We start from the raw sequence: 17159 nt of genomic DNA on the forward strand, positions 1-17159 counted from the left end.
TTGCCGGTCACGGTCACCGTAAACATTAGAGCATGGTGCCAGAAGCCCGAACGGCATCCCCTTCCGGAGAGGGGCGTGGTCAGGCACAGCTCATTGCATTTAAAGTTACAGACACAGAAACAGCCTGTTCTGAACAGGGCTCAAAAAGAGGGGTTTACAGGCATGCTGAAATATAGGATCGGAGTGGATTTTTTAGCAAAAAGCTTCAAATACATGCTTTGGGGACCTCTGAGACTTATTCAAACTTGTTGAAAAGGAGCATAATATGTCCCCTTTAAGATCATTCTGATCAGGGACGAGAGTGTTTTCCGATTTATTGGATTTGAACCCATTTGCAGTCACACTGGGTCAAGTCTGGCTGACTGTGTGATGAACATGGGGCCAGCTTCACAAAGGTAGACTTTGACTGTGGCTTAGATATAACAGAGTCCGACTTCAGGTAAACATCTGGGGCCAGTTTTGCAAACATATGTCAGACTGGTCTGCAGTGTTAGGCCAGTTTTAATTGTTGCTCATAGATCAGTCTAATGTTAGTCAGACTGTTTCACAAAAACAAAGACTGATTTCAAGACGGAAACATTAGACACCTTACCACCAGGCTAACTCAGGCCTAAGACCAATGTTACCATGGTAACAATCAATAACACCTGCGGATTCCAAGCTCAACTCAAGAAACACAACTCACTCCTGCATCACATCCCATGCGCGGCACATTGATTGAATTTAGTCTGTGTTGAAAATAGCTGTCTGGAGGTTTTTGGATTTACTTCAGGCAGTCTGCTTTCTGCTCCGCTCCCACCCACCGATGGAACAAAGCGTTCACTGCCGACTGTGCTGCACCGCTTCAAGCTTACGAGCAGCGGCTTCCAAAAGAGGGACATGGACCTAATGACCTAATGCTGTTCGCCTTTTGGAACCACTGCACACGTTCACGTTACTGCGACGCCAATTTGCAGACTTTGAGACACGTGTCCGGGCTGTGGAGGGTGTGACACAGGGTGAGTAAAAGAAGAGCCTTTGATGATGAGACCATAGTCAATGAAGTCGTTCTCACTGGGAGTAAAACTAGAATCACCTCCTCACGGTTGTATCCCTCCGCCACTCGGACTAGTTTCAGGTCCCTGATCATCCAGAGTCAAGATATTACCCATTTGTGTGAAAGCTTGAGTAATGATTACAAAGTGTTTTATGACATCAACGTCATCTTGACCTTTGACCTTTGACCACCAAAGTCTACTCAGTTCAACCTTGATTCCTGGTGGACACTTGAGGTGTTACTGAGATATCGTATCCACGAGCAGATAGACAGATAGACAGATAGATAGATAAACAGATAGATCGATAGATTCATTCATTGGTCCTTTCTTAGAGATCAGTGTCAAACACCAAAGGGACCATTCATTTCTCTGTATGCATCCATTATTATTGTTTATGTTTGTCTGTCATGATAAACATTTATAGTGTATTATTTAGTAAGTCTATAGAAATTGTTAAATTTAGTTAAAAGAACTGTCATAATTTTAAAAGACAGAGTCATGAAATTAAAACTAAATTAAACAACTTGATAAAAAGATACTTTATTTATCCCCTAGGGGAAATTCATGCAACTGGTAAACAACACACACACACGCACACACACACACGCACACACACACACACACATGCACACGTAAGAGTCATGTGATTTCCTACATAGGGGAGGAGGAGTCAAAAGTGAAAGTATTCAGCTGATGTCTCTGTTGTTCAGACGCCATTTTAAAAGGGCAGCGCAGCAGCAGGAAACTGTCGACTGAGGCTGGTGAGTGTTAAAACAACATTATTATTATTTTACTGTCAAAGTTTCTGAGTCAGTTTCTCTCTGAGGAGAGAAGAAGAGTCAGAGTGAACTTCTGTCCACATGAAGACACTGAGAGGAAAAGACGAAATAAGAAGCTGTGTGTGTGTGTGTGTGTGTGTGTGTGTGTGTGTGTGTTGTTTTTCCTGTTATTTTCAGTGTGTCTCTTGAACAGATTGTCCTGACTCTTGTGTGCGTCTTATCTCACAGTCAGTGTTGCAGACACAAAGTAAGAGACCTTTAAACTCTAACAGTGTTTAGTGCAGAGCTGCTGCAGTAAAACTCACTTCCTGTTACAGCTGCTGTTGTGGCGCAGATAATAACTTCAGTGTATTCATACTGAGGCTGCTGGTTTGACTTATTTCTCCTGCATATTTTTCCTGAAGCTGATGAACCTGAGAGAGATGTAGAACAACAGCAGAATGATCCTTAATGACAGCAGACTGTTTTTACCATCACTGCTGTTTCTGCTGATGTGACTCCTACAGACTGTTTGTTGGTGACGTTGTGTCATGGGTCAGTGTTGTTGAGCGGTAGCAAAGATGTTTCTGAAGAGTTTCTGTAACGGTTGATTCATTATGCAGGATGTCTCGTTTCTAAATAATGTTATTGTTGTAATTATTAAAAGAAAATGCATTAATGTTGCAGCTGGTGAAGGCGGAGCTAACTTTGAGGAGCTTAATTATATTAATACGTCATAATTTATCAGTTGCTTTATCTTTTGTATCAATAATCTGTTAATGTTAAAGGAAAAAGCCAAATCTGCCTTGAGATGTTGAAATGTAAAATCATAAAGTAACATAGAAATACTCAAGTGAACAGTACTTGAGTAAATGTACTTAGTGACTTTCCACCACTATGGACTTCCCCCACTTCTTACAATAATAAAGTAGCTCCATGTAAAATCCTATGAACATTATTGAACTGAAAGTGAGTCAGTCCTTCAGTGACACCTGCCAACAGGACTCCCAGGACCAAGCCAGAGGTCGACATTAACCAGCTGTTGTTCAGGGCCCGGATCCATCACCTAACACCAGTGTCAAACTAACTGTGGCTCAAGTTGTTATCAATTAAAGTTTGACCTGGATGTGTGGTGTTGTCCTCATCAGAGCTGCAGTGGAGGCTGAACACATGAAAACACCATTTACCCACCAAAGAGTCATGATCATTAACATTATTTATACAGTTTATTATATAGTTAGTCTGTGATAACAACATAAAGTTAAATTTGATTTACTTGAAAGAACAGTAGTTGTAAATTAATAAAGACAATTACAACAACTTTAAACAACTTCTAACTGGTAAACACACACACACACACAGATGTAAACAAAGTCATGTGATTTCTTGCAGATTGGAGAAGAACTGAAAGTGAAAGTATTCAGCTGATGTCTCTGTTGTTCAGACGCCATTTTAAAAGGGCAGCGCAGCAGCAGGAAACTGTCGACTGAGGCTGGTGAGTGTTAAAACAACATTATTATTATTTTACTGTCAAAGTTTCTGAGTCAGTTTCTCTCTGAGGAGAGAAGAAGAGTCAGAGTGAACTTCTGTCCACATGAAGACACTGAGAGGAAAAGACGAAATAAGAAGCTGTGTGTGTGTGTGTGCGTGTGTGTGTTGTGTTTCCTGGTATTTCTGGGTGTGTCTCTTCAACATATTGTCTGAACTCTTGTGTGTGTTTTATCTCAGTCAGTTTTAGTGGTTTCTCTGTCAGACTGACTGAAGTCCTGAAGATGAGTGTTTGTGTGGAGGACAGAGGAGAGTCTCCAGGACCCAGCTGTCTGTCTATGAGGAGTGACTGGTCTAAAGACGAACCTCCAGACTTCAGTGATGAACCTGGACCCTCAGACTCACAGTAAGAGACCTTTAAACTCTAACAGTGTTTAGTGCAGAGCTGCTGCAGTAAAACTCACTTCCTGTAACAGCTGCTGTTGTGACGCAGATAATAACTTCAGTGTATTCATACTGACTGCTGAGGTCGCTGGTTTCCTGAGAAAATATACAAACAAAGAATATTCTGACTTTTTACTTTCCATATTTCTCCTTCAGCTGATGAACACGAGATTTAAAGATGTCGGTAATTAAAGGGCCGAGGTGGAGCAGAGTGTACACAGTTAGTTTGTTTGATTAAATCTACAGTGAGCAACTGTTTCAGGGAATTACTGATTCTTTTTAAAAAGGAAACTATATATATATATATGTAAAGATTTACATTTCAGTAGGAACCAATGGAGTCCAGAAAATGAGTGATTGAGTGGAGGAAGAGGAGCACAGAGCAAATATTTAGTCAGAATTCTTGACTAAATATCAAATATCCTGCTGTGATAAACCCTGAGAACTAGGACAGTCTCTCCTGAACTTAATTCATTTTGTTCTGTATTTTACATTGTGAACTCTAAAGCTGCTACTTCAGTGTCACTTCAGTGTAGAGCTGCCATGGCAACCGGAACAACGTGCCGCCATTTTTATCCTCCGAGTGATGAAATAAATGATCCACAGTTCACATAATCCGGTGAAATATATTTATACGTTGTTGAGCAGTTGAAGTCATCACTAAATCGTTGTGTAGAGAGATAATAAAACAAATGAAATGGAGAGTTTTCATATTGACATTAACAGTGTATTGATTGATTTCCAAACTTCAATCATGTATTGAGTAACACGCAAGAAAACATGAGCTTGACATTAATATTGACTCTGTCATCAGAGAATTGATCAGTGATCGATGTGATGTGATTAAACACATGTTTGTATTTGCAGAGGTCAGAACCACAGACTGAGAGCAGAGTCTCCAGGATCCATCTGTCCGTCTATGAAGAGTGATCGGTCTAAAGACGAACCTCCATTCTTCAGTGATGAACCTGGACCCTCAGACTCACAGTAAGAGACTGTTTCTACTGTAAACTGAAACATTTGAAGGAAACATAAACACAGATATAATAAATAGATTTATAAAGCAGAGCGTTCTCATGTTACTGTTTCATCAACCTGAAAGTTGGTGCACGAACACGAGCCTGAACGCCACCTCTACAGTTTCCATAGGTGGAATCAGACACGCCCACAATCAGCTGATTTCATATGAACAGCTGTGAACGCTCCACCAGTCTGTAGACCTGTCCGTGAACATAAGGACAGAGAAGAAACACAGTGTCTCCATGTTGGAGGAGACACTTTAATGATTCACACGTCTGAGTCTTTAAGATAAATCACAGTAAAGATTAGAGTTAAAGGACATTTTCAACATTTTGTCTGAATTGTTTTTGGTTTTTTTAACCAATGATACAAATTCATTTTAAAATGCCGTACTTTGGGTGTAATACAGCGCCTGTCCCTGTCTGTGAGACTGGGTCTGTCTGCAGACTGAAAGACAGAGACGTAACTCTGAATAGGCGTAATCACACAGAACCACACGAGACGTCAAAATGGTGTCGGAAAGATCATATAGTGGAACACGGATTGGTCCAAAACATCTTTTGGACGTGGTAAAAAGGTTAAACTTTGGGTGCTACCACTTCATTCATTTCTGAGGGGAAACGACAAAGACCTTCATTGTTTCAAGAGACGAAACAATTCCCCATTCAACCTACCTACGACCTGAGGTTAGGAATGTTGACATTATTAATATCTGCATGTTTTATTGGCTACGACCTATTGATAAAAGTGTAACTTCAGTATCATAATAATAATAATTATAATAAATTAGATTTTTATAGCTCCTTTCAAGGTACCCAAGGCCGTTTTACAGAGTACGAAGACAAAAAGTAAATAAATAAATCTCTTATAATTGACATGTTCATTTCATGTGTTGTTTGTCTAAGTGTCAGTATTAGAGCACAAATGGACTGTTGAATTTTGAGCAGAGGAGGAGGAAAGAGAATTTGGGTTCAGTAAGTCTTTGATTTATATATAAACTGTTTAAGATCATTCTGATCAGTGGTGAAACTGTTTTCCTGTTAAACTCCACACGTGTGTTTAGAAAGAAAATATGATTGGATGAAAACACTCATTTGTTGTTCACCTTCTGGACAAAATGAGAACCTGTAGAGGAAGTAGAGACAGAGCAGGTGAGGGGGCGGAGCTGGAGCAGAGCACCTGAACCACTCAAATGGACTGTCCCAAATACTGATTCACAGTTGTGCATAAGACACATGATCGGTACGCAGCCCAAATGTTCCCACTAGCAAGAGCCCACAGCCGAGGCTTACATACAGCCTAACGTATATGAAGCGTAGCCCCTCCATCAACAAGGGGTGGGTATGTTGACGACCAACCAGTAGCATGGAATTACTGATGGTCCAGATGTTTTAAAGCTTCCCCTGGTGTCTGCCCTCAGTACAACTCATATTACTTAAAACCTAACCCCTTGAGGTTGGCAACCAATCACAACACAGATGTCGACCTGTGACTGTGACATGTTAGTGATAAAGAAATGTCTTCACAGGAAGAGGAAGAGGAGAGGTGTCTCTGTGGAGGAGCAGCCGTCCAGCTGTGCTCTGTGTCAGGACGTCCTGAAGGATCCAGTCTCTACCAGCTGTGGACACTGGTTCTGCAGACAGTGCTTCACCTCATACTGGGACCAGTCTGGTTCTTCAGGAGACTCCTCCTGTCCCCAGTGTGGAAAAAGACCCAGAACAAGACCTGGACTGCAGACAGCCAGTCAGACCAGCACTGAACAAAGTGAGACTGAACATCTGTATGATGATGTCATCATTCTGAGACCAGGACCTGTTGTTTTATACAGAGTCATTTGTTACATCACACAGCATCAACCTTTAAGATGATTATAAATACCACAACATTAAAAACCTTTTCTTTGTTTGTCTTTAGTTTTTCTGCAGCTGATGAAAATAATCATCAGATTCTCAGATTCTGTTTCTTCAGTCTGACGTTGTCTCTTCTCTTTCAGCAGATAGTGGTCTGCAGGAGGTTTTACATCAACATAAGATCAGTCTGAGGAGCAGATGTGAACATGTGACTGAAGGAACTGATGGAACAGGAAGTGGAACCCTCCTCAACAGGATCTACACTGAGCTCCACATCACAGAGGGACAGAGTGAAGAGGTTAATACCCAACATGAGGTGAGGCAGCTGGAGACAACTTCCAAGAAGAACACCCTCCATGACGCTCCAATCAGGTGCCACGACATCTTTAAAGCCTTACCTCTCCGACAGAAACACAACATCTCTAAAGCCTTACCTGACCAACAGAGAGAAGACGTCTTTAAAGCCTCACCTGACCAACAGAGAGAAGACGTCTTTGAAGCCTCACCTGTCCAACAGAGAGAAGACGTCTTTAAAGTCTTACCTGTCCGAAAGAGAATCGACATCTTTGAAGCCTTACCTGTCCAACAGAGACGCCGCATCTCTAAAGCCTTACCTGTCCGACAGAGACGCCGCATCTCTAAAGCCTTACCTGTCCGACAGAGACGCCGCATCTCTAAAGCCTTACCTGTCCGACAGAGACACGACATCTTTGAAGCCTTACCTGAACAGCAGAGAGAAGACATCTTTAAAGTCTTACCTGAACAACAGAGAGAAGACATCTTTAAAGTCTTACCTGAACAACAGAGAGAAGACATCTTTAAAGTCTTACCTGACCAACAGAGACGCTGTATCTCTAAAGTCTTACCTGTCCGACAGAGACGCCGCATCTCTAGAGCCTTACCTGTCCGACAGAGACACAACATCTCTAAAGCCTTACCTGTCCAACAGAGAGAAGACGTCTTTAAAGCCTCAGCTGACCAGCAGAGACCCATCAGAGTGGTTCTGACCAACGGCGTCGCTGGCGTTGGAAAAACCTTCTCGGTGCAGAAGTTCTGTCTGGACTGGGCAGAGGGCTTGGAGAACCAAGATGTCAGTCTGCTGGTTCTGCTTTCGTTCAGGGAGCTGAACCTGATCAGAGATCAGCAGTACAGTCTTCTCAGGCTGCTCCATGTTTTCCATCCAACATTACAGAAGGTCACAGCAGAGCAGCTCGCTGTCTGTAAAGTTCTGTTCATCTTTGACGGCCTGGATGAAAGCAGACTGTCACTGGATTTCAACAACAGGAAGTCTGTGTCTGATGTCACACAGGAGTCATCAGTCAACGTGCTGCTGACAAACCTCATCAGGGGGAATCTGCTTCCCTCGGCTCTCGTCTGGATAACTTCCAGACCTGCGGCGGCCAATCAGATCCCTCCTACATGTGTGGACAGGGTAACAGAAGTACATGGCTTTGCTGACGCCCAGAAGGAGGAGTACTTCAGGAGGAGATCCAGTGATGAAGAGCTGTCCAGCAGAATCATCTCACACATCAAGACGTCCAGGAGCCTCCACATCATGTGTCAAGTCCCAGTCTTCTGCTGGATCACTGCTACAGTTCTGGAGCACATGATGACCACAGACCAGAGAGGAGAGCTGCCCCAGACCCTGACTGACCTGTTCTCACACTTCCTGCTGGTTCAGACACAGAGGAAGAAGAACAAGTACCATGAGGGACGTGAGACGAGTCCACAGGAGCTGACGGAGGCTGACGGGGAAGTTCTTCTGAAGCTGGGGAGGCTGGCGTTTGAACATCTGGAGAAAGGAAACATCATGTTCTACCAAGAAGACCTGGAGCAGTGTGGTCTTGATGTCACAGAGGCCTCGGTGTACTCAGGACTTTGTACTGAGATCTTCAGAAGAGAGAGTGTGATCTTCCAGAAAACAGTCTACTGCTTTGTTCATCTGAGCGTTCAGGAGTTTCTGGCTGCAGTCTACATGTTCCACTGTTACACCAACAGGAAGAGAAAGGTCCTGGAGAACTTCCTGAGGAAACAACATGTTGATTCAACCCTGGATGAGTTCCTGAGGAGAGCCATGGAGAAATCCTTCAGAAGTGAAAATGGTCACCTGGACCTGTTTGTTCGCTTCCTTCATGGCCTCTCTCTGGAGTCCAACCAGAGACTCTTAGGAGGTCTGCTGGGTCAGACAGAGAACAGTCCAGAAACCATCCAGAGAGCCATCAACAACCTGAAGGAGATGAAGAGTTATTTTATCTCTCCTGACAGAAGCATCAACCTCTTCCACTGTTTGATGGAGATGAAGGATCACTCAGTTCATCAGGAGATCCAAGAGTTCCTGAAGTCAAAGAACAGATCAGAGGAGAAACTCTCTGACATCAACTGCTCAGCTCTGGCCTACATGCTGCAGATGTCAGAGGAGGTTCTGGATGAGTTGGACCTGAAGAAGTTCAACACATCAGGGGAGGGACGACGGAGACTGATCCCAGCTGTGAGGAACTGCAGGAAGGCTGAGTGAGTCCAGACATGATCAATATAGTTATTGATCAGTAGATCAGATCAGTAGTTTAGTCAACTTCATGTAAACACGGTATATACCTGTATATAACAGTAAATGCTGTGAGGGCCAAAATGTAGAGTTTCCATTGGTTGTAATAAGTTAATAAAAGGTTCTTTTTTTAAATTGTAATTAATTGTTAGATGATACATTTATTTTTTAATGTTCTATCTATGTTTACTCTGTGGCTCTCGTGTGGAGACATCACATACTGTAATAGGGGGGAGATCCATGATTTTGCTGAGCTTCTTTAATGCCAGTTGTCTAGGTTGCCCATAACGTTCATCAAGAGCTGCAATGGCTTGGGTGAGAAGCACAGGAGAAAGAAACAAGAGGCTGAGTAGGGTTTTCAGCTGGAGGATTCAAAGGCTGAACACATGGACTTCATGGGTGGCCCTTTGGTAGAGCTGAAGAAAAGCTAGAAGTTAGCAGGTCTCATGAAGAGAGGATTGCCTAGGCAGACCAGGTGAACGAACTGCAGCATCAAGGATTGACATGTTACGGAAATGGGCATTGGAAAGGCAACAGCAACAGGGTGATGGACAGGACTATGACTAGTGTTGTGGTGATTTAACACTTGGAAATTGAACAGCTTGCTGTTCTACTTGAGGAATTGCCAGTAGGTTTGCGTGCAGGGTCTCTCTTCCCTGTAGACGACTCACATTTGGATGAATATTTAGAGGAGGAATGAAGGGTAGAGGATCTATCCATGTGACGCTGAATACCTCTCATTATCACTAAAACGTCCTTCATAACTTCAACCTGATTATTCAGCACAGGATCAGCCAAATCAGTTGTGTCATCTTCCCTTTGACTGTCAGGTTCATGTCTCCTGTGTTCGACTCGTGTCTGTTGTATGATGATACGTGCATTCTGCTTGACATGTATCACCTCTAGCTTCAGGATATTGAACTTAATAATCGTCTAGATGAGGGCTGGAGTTTCACTTAATAATTGTGAATCCATGACAATAGTAGGATCCGGCTCCAAGGTGACGTGACATAATTTTCCCTCCTTTATCTGCAAAACTAAGATTCCCATTCATCCAAGCTCTGCAGGTCTGAGACAGTGAGAATTATTGTTGCGTGTCAAACACAATAAGAGAAGATGATCTGAACCACAGATGTGAAAAGCAGATCATTAGCAGAACATTATCCTGTTTTCTCATCATATACATTGAGTGTATTTTTTACTACAAATTGTCTGATTTGATTCTAACAGATTTTATATTTTCTCTATTACAGACTTGATTATTGTGGGCTCTTAGAGACTCACTGTGAAGTCGTGGCCTCAGCTCTGAAGTCCAACCCCTCCCACCTGAGAGACCTGGACCTGAGTCACAACCCTAACCTACAGGATTCAGGAGTGAAGCTTCTGTCTGCTGGACTGGAGAGTCCAAACTGTAGACTGGAGACTCTGAGGTCAGTTCACTGACGGGAGCTGTTGTAATCTTTTGCATATATTAATGCAAGTATTTTCTATATATTTTAAGTGGTTCTTACATCCTTTTAACAGTATTCAATTATTTATGTCATTAGTGCCACGGGTGCTCCTCTACAGCTGGAATAGCTGAGAGGAGGGCCTCGGGGCGGAGCGTAACTCGTCCCGCAGCTTTGAGAAAACCCCGGTAATATATACATCAAAACGTGCGTCTTGATCCCGAAAGAGCTGCTATGACTTTTGGTGTTAAAATTCCAATTTTTCCCAAAGTTATTCCCAAAATACTGGGAATAAATAATGCATTAGGAATGCATTGGAATTTTCTTTAGAAACCCACAAAATTTCACCTTTTTTCTACAAAATTTCACCTTTTTTCTGAGTCACCCAGCTCTCTCATACCTGCACGTAGAAATGTGATTCAAACTATAAAACGGAGGAAAACTTCTGCTCTCTCAAAAAGACAGGAACTGTTTTTACATAACATGTAAACTTTTCAAACTGTGAGCACTCAAAGGAGGAGTGCAAATCACTTTTTCTTCAAAGTTAGAGTGACAGCGTCAGTTGGCTAGAGTGCGTGAAGCAGTAAAAAATAACCTTTATTTTTATTTTTAACTCGAGCTCACGGCCAAACCGTAAAAAGGAGACAAATAATTATTTCTGAAAATGTAGACGTAGTTGTTGGGATTCATAAAATGTAACTTTGACAGGCAGGGTCTGCACAAAATTTAAACGGGGGTGCCGAGTCCGGCAGCAATACCTGTCTCACTCTCATTGACACCTAATGTAATCGTCTTTTTCTTTCAAAAGAATCTCACTCTGTCTTCGCACTGAGCTTCCTCACTCATTTTAAGGAATATCTGAATAAAATAGAGACTGTAAGAAACTTCTGGCTTCAGTGTCTCTCACGGTCTTTTCAGTTTTTGAAAAGAAGTAACGGTTTTCTCATAATTTGCAGTTGTTTTGAAGCCATGTAGAAGCCAAATTCTGGGCACATTTTCACATTGCCATGGCAACGGCAGCTCCTGACCTGTGTGCGTGCGCCTAGCAACCAGATAACCAACTCTCCAAGCTCCGCTAGCTTTACATTAGCCGCATGTTAGGTCTTAAATTACATTTAGTTAGGTCTTAAATATGTAAGTCCATTTACTGCTTCCTTCGTTGCTTTTTGTTTTGTTTTGTTAAAAGAGTGAATGAAGTTGTGACGGTCTCCGCTGAGACAGAGGAGAGGAGAAGCTACTAGCCCTCTCTCGCTGTCACTTCTAGTCGCGTTGCTCTCCTCCCCAGTAATGTTAAATTTAGCACCGAAAAAAACATAATAGTGTAATTTAAATAGCGGTTCATGGGATTTATTAACCCTCAGGGGTCCCTCTGTCCTTTTTTGGACATTTTCTTCACTTTTCTTTTTTGATTTGCTGATCATTTTGGCTGTGTTACAGCTGAAGGTTTGGATTTCTGCAAGAAAGTGTCTTTTTTGACATAGTTTTAAAATCTAATGTCAGTTACTGTTACAGGTCTATTATACACTGGTAACACATTTTGTATCCTCTGGGGTTCCTCGCGTCCAAAAAAGGACACACAAAGAAAATGCTATAAAATCATCATATATCAATATTTTTTTCTGCTTTTTTTTGCATAAATCTCTTAAACCACTTCAGTTCTGCTCAAACCTACCAAATGTTTATTAGTTTTCATGATTTTAACCCTTTAAATGCCCGTTTGGAGACATGTTGCCTCTTGTTTTATTAAAAAAAACAACACAGAATATGAGATATTTCCCACATAATACATGGTGGAGGGATGTGACATTGTTTTATATCAGAGTCTTTTATATCAAGACATTTCTCAAAACGTGCACCTCAATGAGGGCATTACTTTTCTCAGCGCTATGTCTCCTAATTTCCAAAATAACAAACATTTTGTCACCTTTTCTCCTATGAAAATGAAAGGAGAGAATGTTAAAATCCTCAGAACTTTTTGAGCTACTTCAGCATACTTTCAGGTAGAGACGTCATTTAAACTTGAAACGGGTCCCGAGACTTTCAGCTGTCTTTCTGCCAAAGTCCCGTTACATGCTGCTCCAACACTGAATACAAGTCAATGATTTACACACATTTCAACAGTTTTCACTGGAAATATGTTTCAGTACAGTGTTAGTCCTGAAACATTGGGCAATTAATTTCACTCTGTTAATCTAACTGACACACAAACAGACTGTTGGACGGAGTTAGTTGTAGCTCTGTCTTTAGCAGCCAGCGACACAGTTTAGCTTCAGCTTGGGCAGAAGCAGCGCTCCCACTGCAATTTCTCCAGAAACTGCATTGTGTAGGTATTATCTTCTTATTGTTATTAGTTTTAGTCTTATTGTTAATTTACATCTTCATGTGGAACCTTCATTGTGCTTTGTACACTTCCCCCTCTCTCTCTCTCATCAATGATTTTCATCTATATATTTCACTCTTCACACAGCTTGAGTTTCTGCAGGTTGTCAAAGATCAGCTGTGATTTTCTGGCCTCGGTTCTGAAGTCCAACCCCTCCCATCTGAGACACCTGGACCTGAGAGGAAACCACCTGCAGGATTCAGACATGAAGGATCTGTATGATCTTGTGGAGAGTCCAGACTGTAGACTGGAGACTCTGAGGTCAGCAGTGTTGTACTAAACACAGTATCAGAGCAAAGATGTCTCAGTGGAGTCAGACAGTCTGATGTCAGAGGGCTCTGATAAGAAAAGACTCTGCAGCCGACACAGATGGAGTATAAGGTTTCAGGAGGTCAGACAGGTATGGAAGAGAGAGTCCATGTAGAACTTTGTACATCTTTAAAAGCACCTTAAAGTCTGATCTGATGTGGACAGGAAGCCAGTGAAGGGAAGATAAAACTGGTCAAATATTCTGGGTGTAGTTGAAATGGTAGCTGTGTTAATGTCTAAAGCTGCTAACTGTTGTCTGTCTGCTTCTCTCCACAGATGGAGAAACTATAGGAATGATATTGAAGAGGACGGTGTGTATGTGTGTGTGCGTGTGTGTATGTGAAGCAGTGATGACTCTGCAGTCTAAACTGATCTGAGTCACACACACAGTCCAGTCCACCATCCTCCCTGTGTGACTCCCCCCATGAAAATCAAGTGTTAATATGTACATATGATGTTTTTATATATTACAAGACATATCCATACATCCGTACATTAGCTATAGCACTTATCCTTATAGGGGCGCAGGGGGGCTGGAGCCAATCCCAGCTGACATTGGGCGAGGGCGGGGTTCACTCTGGACAGGTCGATTAAACATATGATGAGTGAAATAATCATCAGCACCATGACTGAGTGTTTCTACCTTGAACTGCAGTGAACCAATGACAGACTCATAACAACAGACTCAGACAGCCAGAGTGTCATACGTCACAAACCTAAGGAACCAATCCTGTCAGCTTGTGGGGACGGGGGGGCGGGGCTAAATAAATGTAAAAAAGTAAGTAAGTAAAGATGTATTTATACAGCAACATTCACAGATAAAAAAGTGCTTTACATCAGAAAATATACAAAAGTTCAAGAAAACAAAATGTATTCTTACCTGCTGTTTGGCGTGTTCATATTTATACTGTACACAGCTGACCTGCACCTTGTACACGTTTATATCCAGGTGTTTATTAAGTATATTATGTCTAATACCAGAACTCTCCTTCTTCCTCCTTCATTGTAATTTATTCATCTCTGTAAGTAGAGTATGTGCATTCCTATACTGTTTGCACTGAGACAGTTGGGCAATAAAGTTGAAAGTAATCTAAAAATTATTTTAAAAATAAATCACAGTTCATATCTAATCCTGACAGATTTTAATTGAACTGAATCAGAAACACTTTTATACTTCAGCAGTTGAAAATGTTTCCAAGTTCTTTTTCATATTTTTTTTTTCTTTTTTTCTGTCTGAGATATGAGACATGAGCACACTGTATGGAAATATCTGTTTGATGCTGAATGTCAATAAAAAAAAAAAGGTAAAAGAAAATGTCTCCAGGTTTTAGTTCAGAGATTTCCGACAGTCACCTGAAGGCAGCAGTGTTCATTGCTCCTGGACCTGAACAGTTCTGTAAGTGCAGAAGTGATGAGTCCCTCTGCTGGTTTGGTTATAGCTGACACCTGGTGGTGATGGAGAGAACTGTAGCCTGGTTTCGCATTTAATTTTTAATGGTACTGATTTTAAACACATGCAAACTAGTTTTTCTTGTTTGTAATTAAAGAGAGAGAGAGGGGGAAAAACTGAGCATCCTGAATGACAGGCACACAGAGAAAACCGGTAAACACAGTCCATTGGGATTCCTCCCAACATGCTTGATGGTCAGTTTGAGTGTTGGACATTTATTTTCAAACACAACAAACGTCGACTTTCAAACCAACTCAAATACAACTAAATTTCCCTCCTCGTGGCTGTTTCCTCCAACATCCAGCCCAGTTACAGGAAATATGGTCACAATCTCTCCTTTCTGAGTTACCGAATTAGAAGATGGCCCGAAATGTTTTTGCAGAACATTATGATGTCACAGTGAAGTTGACCTCTGACCTTTTGTCTATAATATGTCATAACTTCTGATTATCTTGTTAGATATTTGAGTTAAATTGCGTCACAATTAGTGTATGAATTAGTGAGTTATGGCCAAAAATGTGTTTTGTGAGGTCACAGTCACCCTTGGCCGGGTGCCCTGGGGGACTTGAGTAGAAATGTCCCTCTGTGATGGTCGGATTGGGGATGTATGCGTTTTATATTTTGCACCATGTTGCTGTTGAGTTTCTGAGGCACTAGACGTGGAATCGACTGGTTAACAAACATAGTTATTTCTGTCCAAATAATCTGGTTGGACGCCACATTAACGGTCGTTATCTATCTTAGATTGTAACAAACTTTGCAAAGATGATATTGCTGAAATAATCAGTTAAAATTTTGTTTTATAGTTCTATGTTTTCAAGCGGATGAATATCTGCCCTTGTTGGACGTGCCGCGCCTGATATCAGTTGTATCAGCAAGTGTTTGTGGGAAAAGCTATCACAACTAGCTAAAGAACGGAAGCTAGCAGCAGCCAAAAGCCTAACGGGGCCGCCAAAAGACAGAAAAAAGAGAAAAGGAAGAAACACAAGCGACAATAAAGATGTCTCCAGTATCAGTAGCTATTTCAAAAAAGCTAAAGACGAAGAGTGGGTTTGAACAGCTACATCGATTCCCACGGAGGATGTCGAGCTAGCTAACGGCGACGATCGCGCGGAAGCGTTGCCGTCTATCAGCTATGAAGACCCTCAGGTAGGTGCCGGAGAAAAAGCTGCCACAGACGGGGGGCAGGGGGGGGCACCTGACGGAACAAGCTAGTGACGCTCATTTACAGGGGCAGAAGACCCTGCGTTACCGGGGTCGATTACAAAATTTGAGGCAATTGTGATGAAAGGGGGGTTCAGCCAACGGGCCGCCATGTATCCAGCCTGACGGAGGGGGGATGAGTTTGGCGCCAAGACACGCTCTCTAACTGACGAGACGCCTTTACAACGCTGAAACTGCTCCATGGGAATAATTATATCTTCACCATCCACCGGGGCAGTTTATAGCTTTGATCAATAAGTTCTATCAGAGCGTTGCGACGCATTTGTTGCCTGGAAACATCCGGAGAGAATAACGGAGCGCGAGGTGAGTGATGTGCACAGAAAGTTCATGCTTTCACTTACATGTTATGGAAGATCGGTCCAAAGCGTCTGGTTTGACGTCCGCGTCATGACGTCAAATTAACACGTATGAAGACAACATTAAAATGCTGTGTTAACACGCTTAATCTTTAAGACCTTTTAGACTTTAATTATTTCAAGACAGAAACAATTCCCCATTCATCCTACCTATGACTTGAGGTGAGGAATATTGACATTATTCTTCTTCTTATTATTATTATTATTAATAATAATAATAATAATAATAATAACCACATATTTATATATTGACTATTAATATCTGCACTTTTAAAGGCTACTACTTGTTGAGAAATATTTCATTTCATGTGGTATGTTTGTCTAAGTGCCACTAGATGTCAGTATTAGAGCACAACTGGACTGTTGAATCTTGAGCAGATGGAGGAGGAAAGAGAATTTGGGTTCAGTAAGTCTTTAATTTATATGTAAACTGTTTTAAGATCATTCTGATCAGGGACGAGAGTGTTTTCCGATTTATTGGATTTGAACCCATTTGCAGCCACACTGGGTCAAGTCTGGCTGACTGTGTGATGAACATGGGGCCAGCTTCACAAAGGTAGACTTTGACTGTGGCTTAGATATAACAGAGTCCGACTTCAGGTAAACATCTGGGGCCAGTTTTGCAAACATATGTCAGACTGGTCTGCAGTGTTAGGCCAGTTTTAATTGTTGCTCATAGATCAGTCTAATGTTAGTCAGACTGTTTCACAATAACAAAGACTGATTTCAAGACGGAAACATTAGACACCTTACCACCAGGCTAACTCAGGCCTAAGACCAATGTTACCATGGTAACAATCAATAACACCTGCGGATTCCAAGCTCAACTCAAGAAACACAACTCACTCCT

The 17159-nt window shown here is 41.8% G+C and overlaps 1 protein-coding gene across 6 annotated transcripts; it reads left to right on the forward strand.

The window, feature by feature from the left end:
- The first annotated feature begins 1694 nt into the window (after window positions 1-1694).
- Window positions 1695-14594, forward strand: LOC130175952 (NACHT, LRR and PYD domains-containing protein 12-like). Of its 6 annotated transcripts, none has more exons than XM_056386678.1 (9): window positions 1695-1798; window positions 3188-3290; window positions 3524-3689; window positions 4595-4714; window positions 6276-6511; window positions 6741-9108; window positions 10396-10572; window positions 13058-13231; window positions 13556-14594. In XM_056386678.1, exons 3-9 carry the CDS (start codon window positions 3568-3570, stop codon window positions 13620-13622), a joined length of 3264 nt encoding a protein of 1087 aa, XP_056242653.1. In that variant the 5' UTR covers window positions 1695-1798; window positions 3188-3290; window positions 3524-3567; the 3' UTR covers window positions 13623-14594. The 6 variants fall into 6 exon arrangements, with proteins under 6 accessions (XP_056242653.1, XP_056242655.1, XP_056242656.1 ...); XM_056386680.1 differs by having other exon boundaries at window positions 6744-9108; XM_056386681.1 differs by having other exon boundaries at window positions 6282-6511.
- The last annotated feature ends 2565 nt before the right edge of the window (window positions 14595-17159 follow it).

The sequence above is a fragment of the Seriola aureovittata genome, chromosome 10 (genome assembly GCF_021018895.1).
Source record: "Seriola aureovittata isolate HTS-2021-v1 ecotype China chromosome 10, ASM2101889v1, whole genome shotgun sequence".
NCBI classification, from domain to species: Eukaryota; Metazoa; Chordata; class Actinopteri; order Carangiformes; family Carangidae; genus Seriola; species Seriola aureovittata.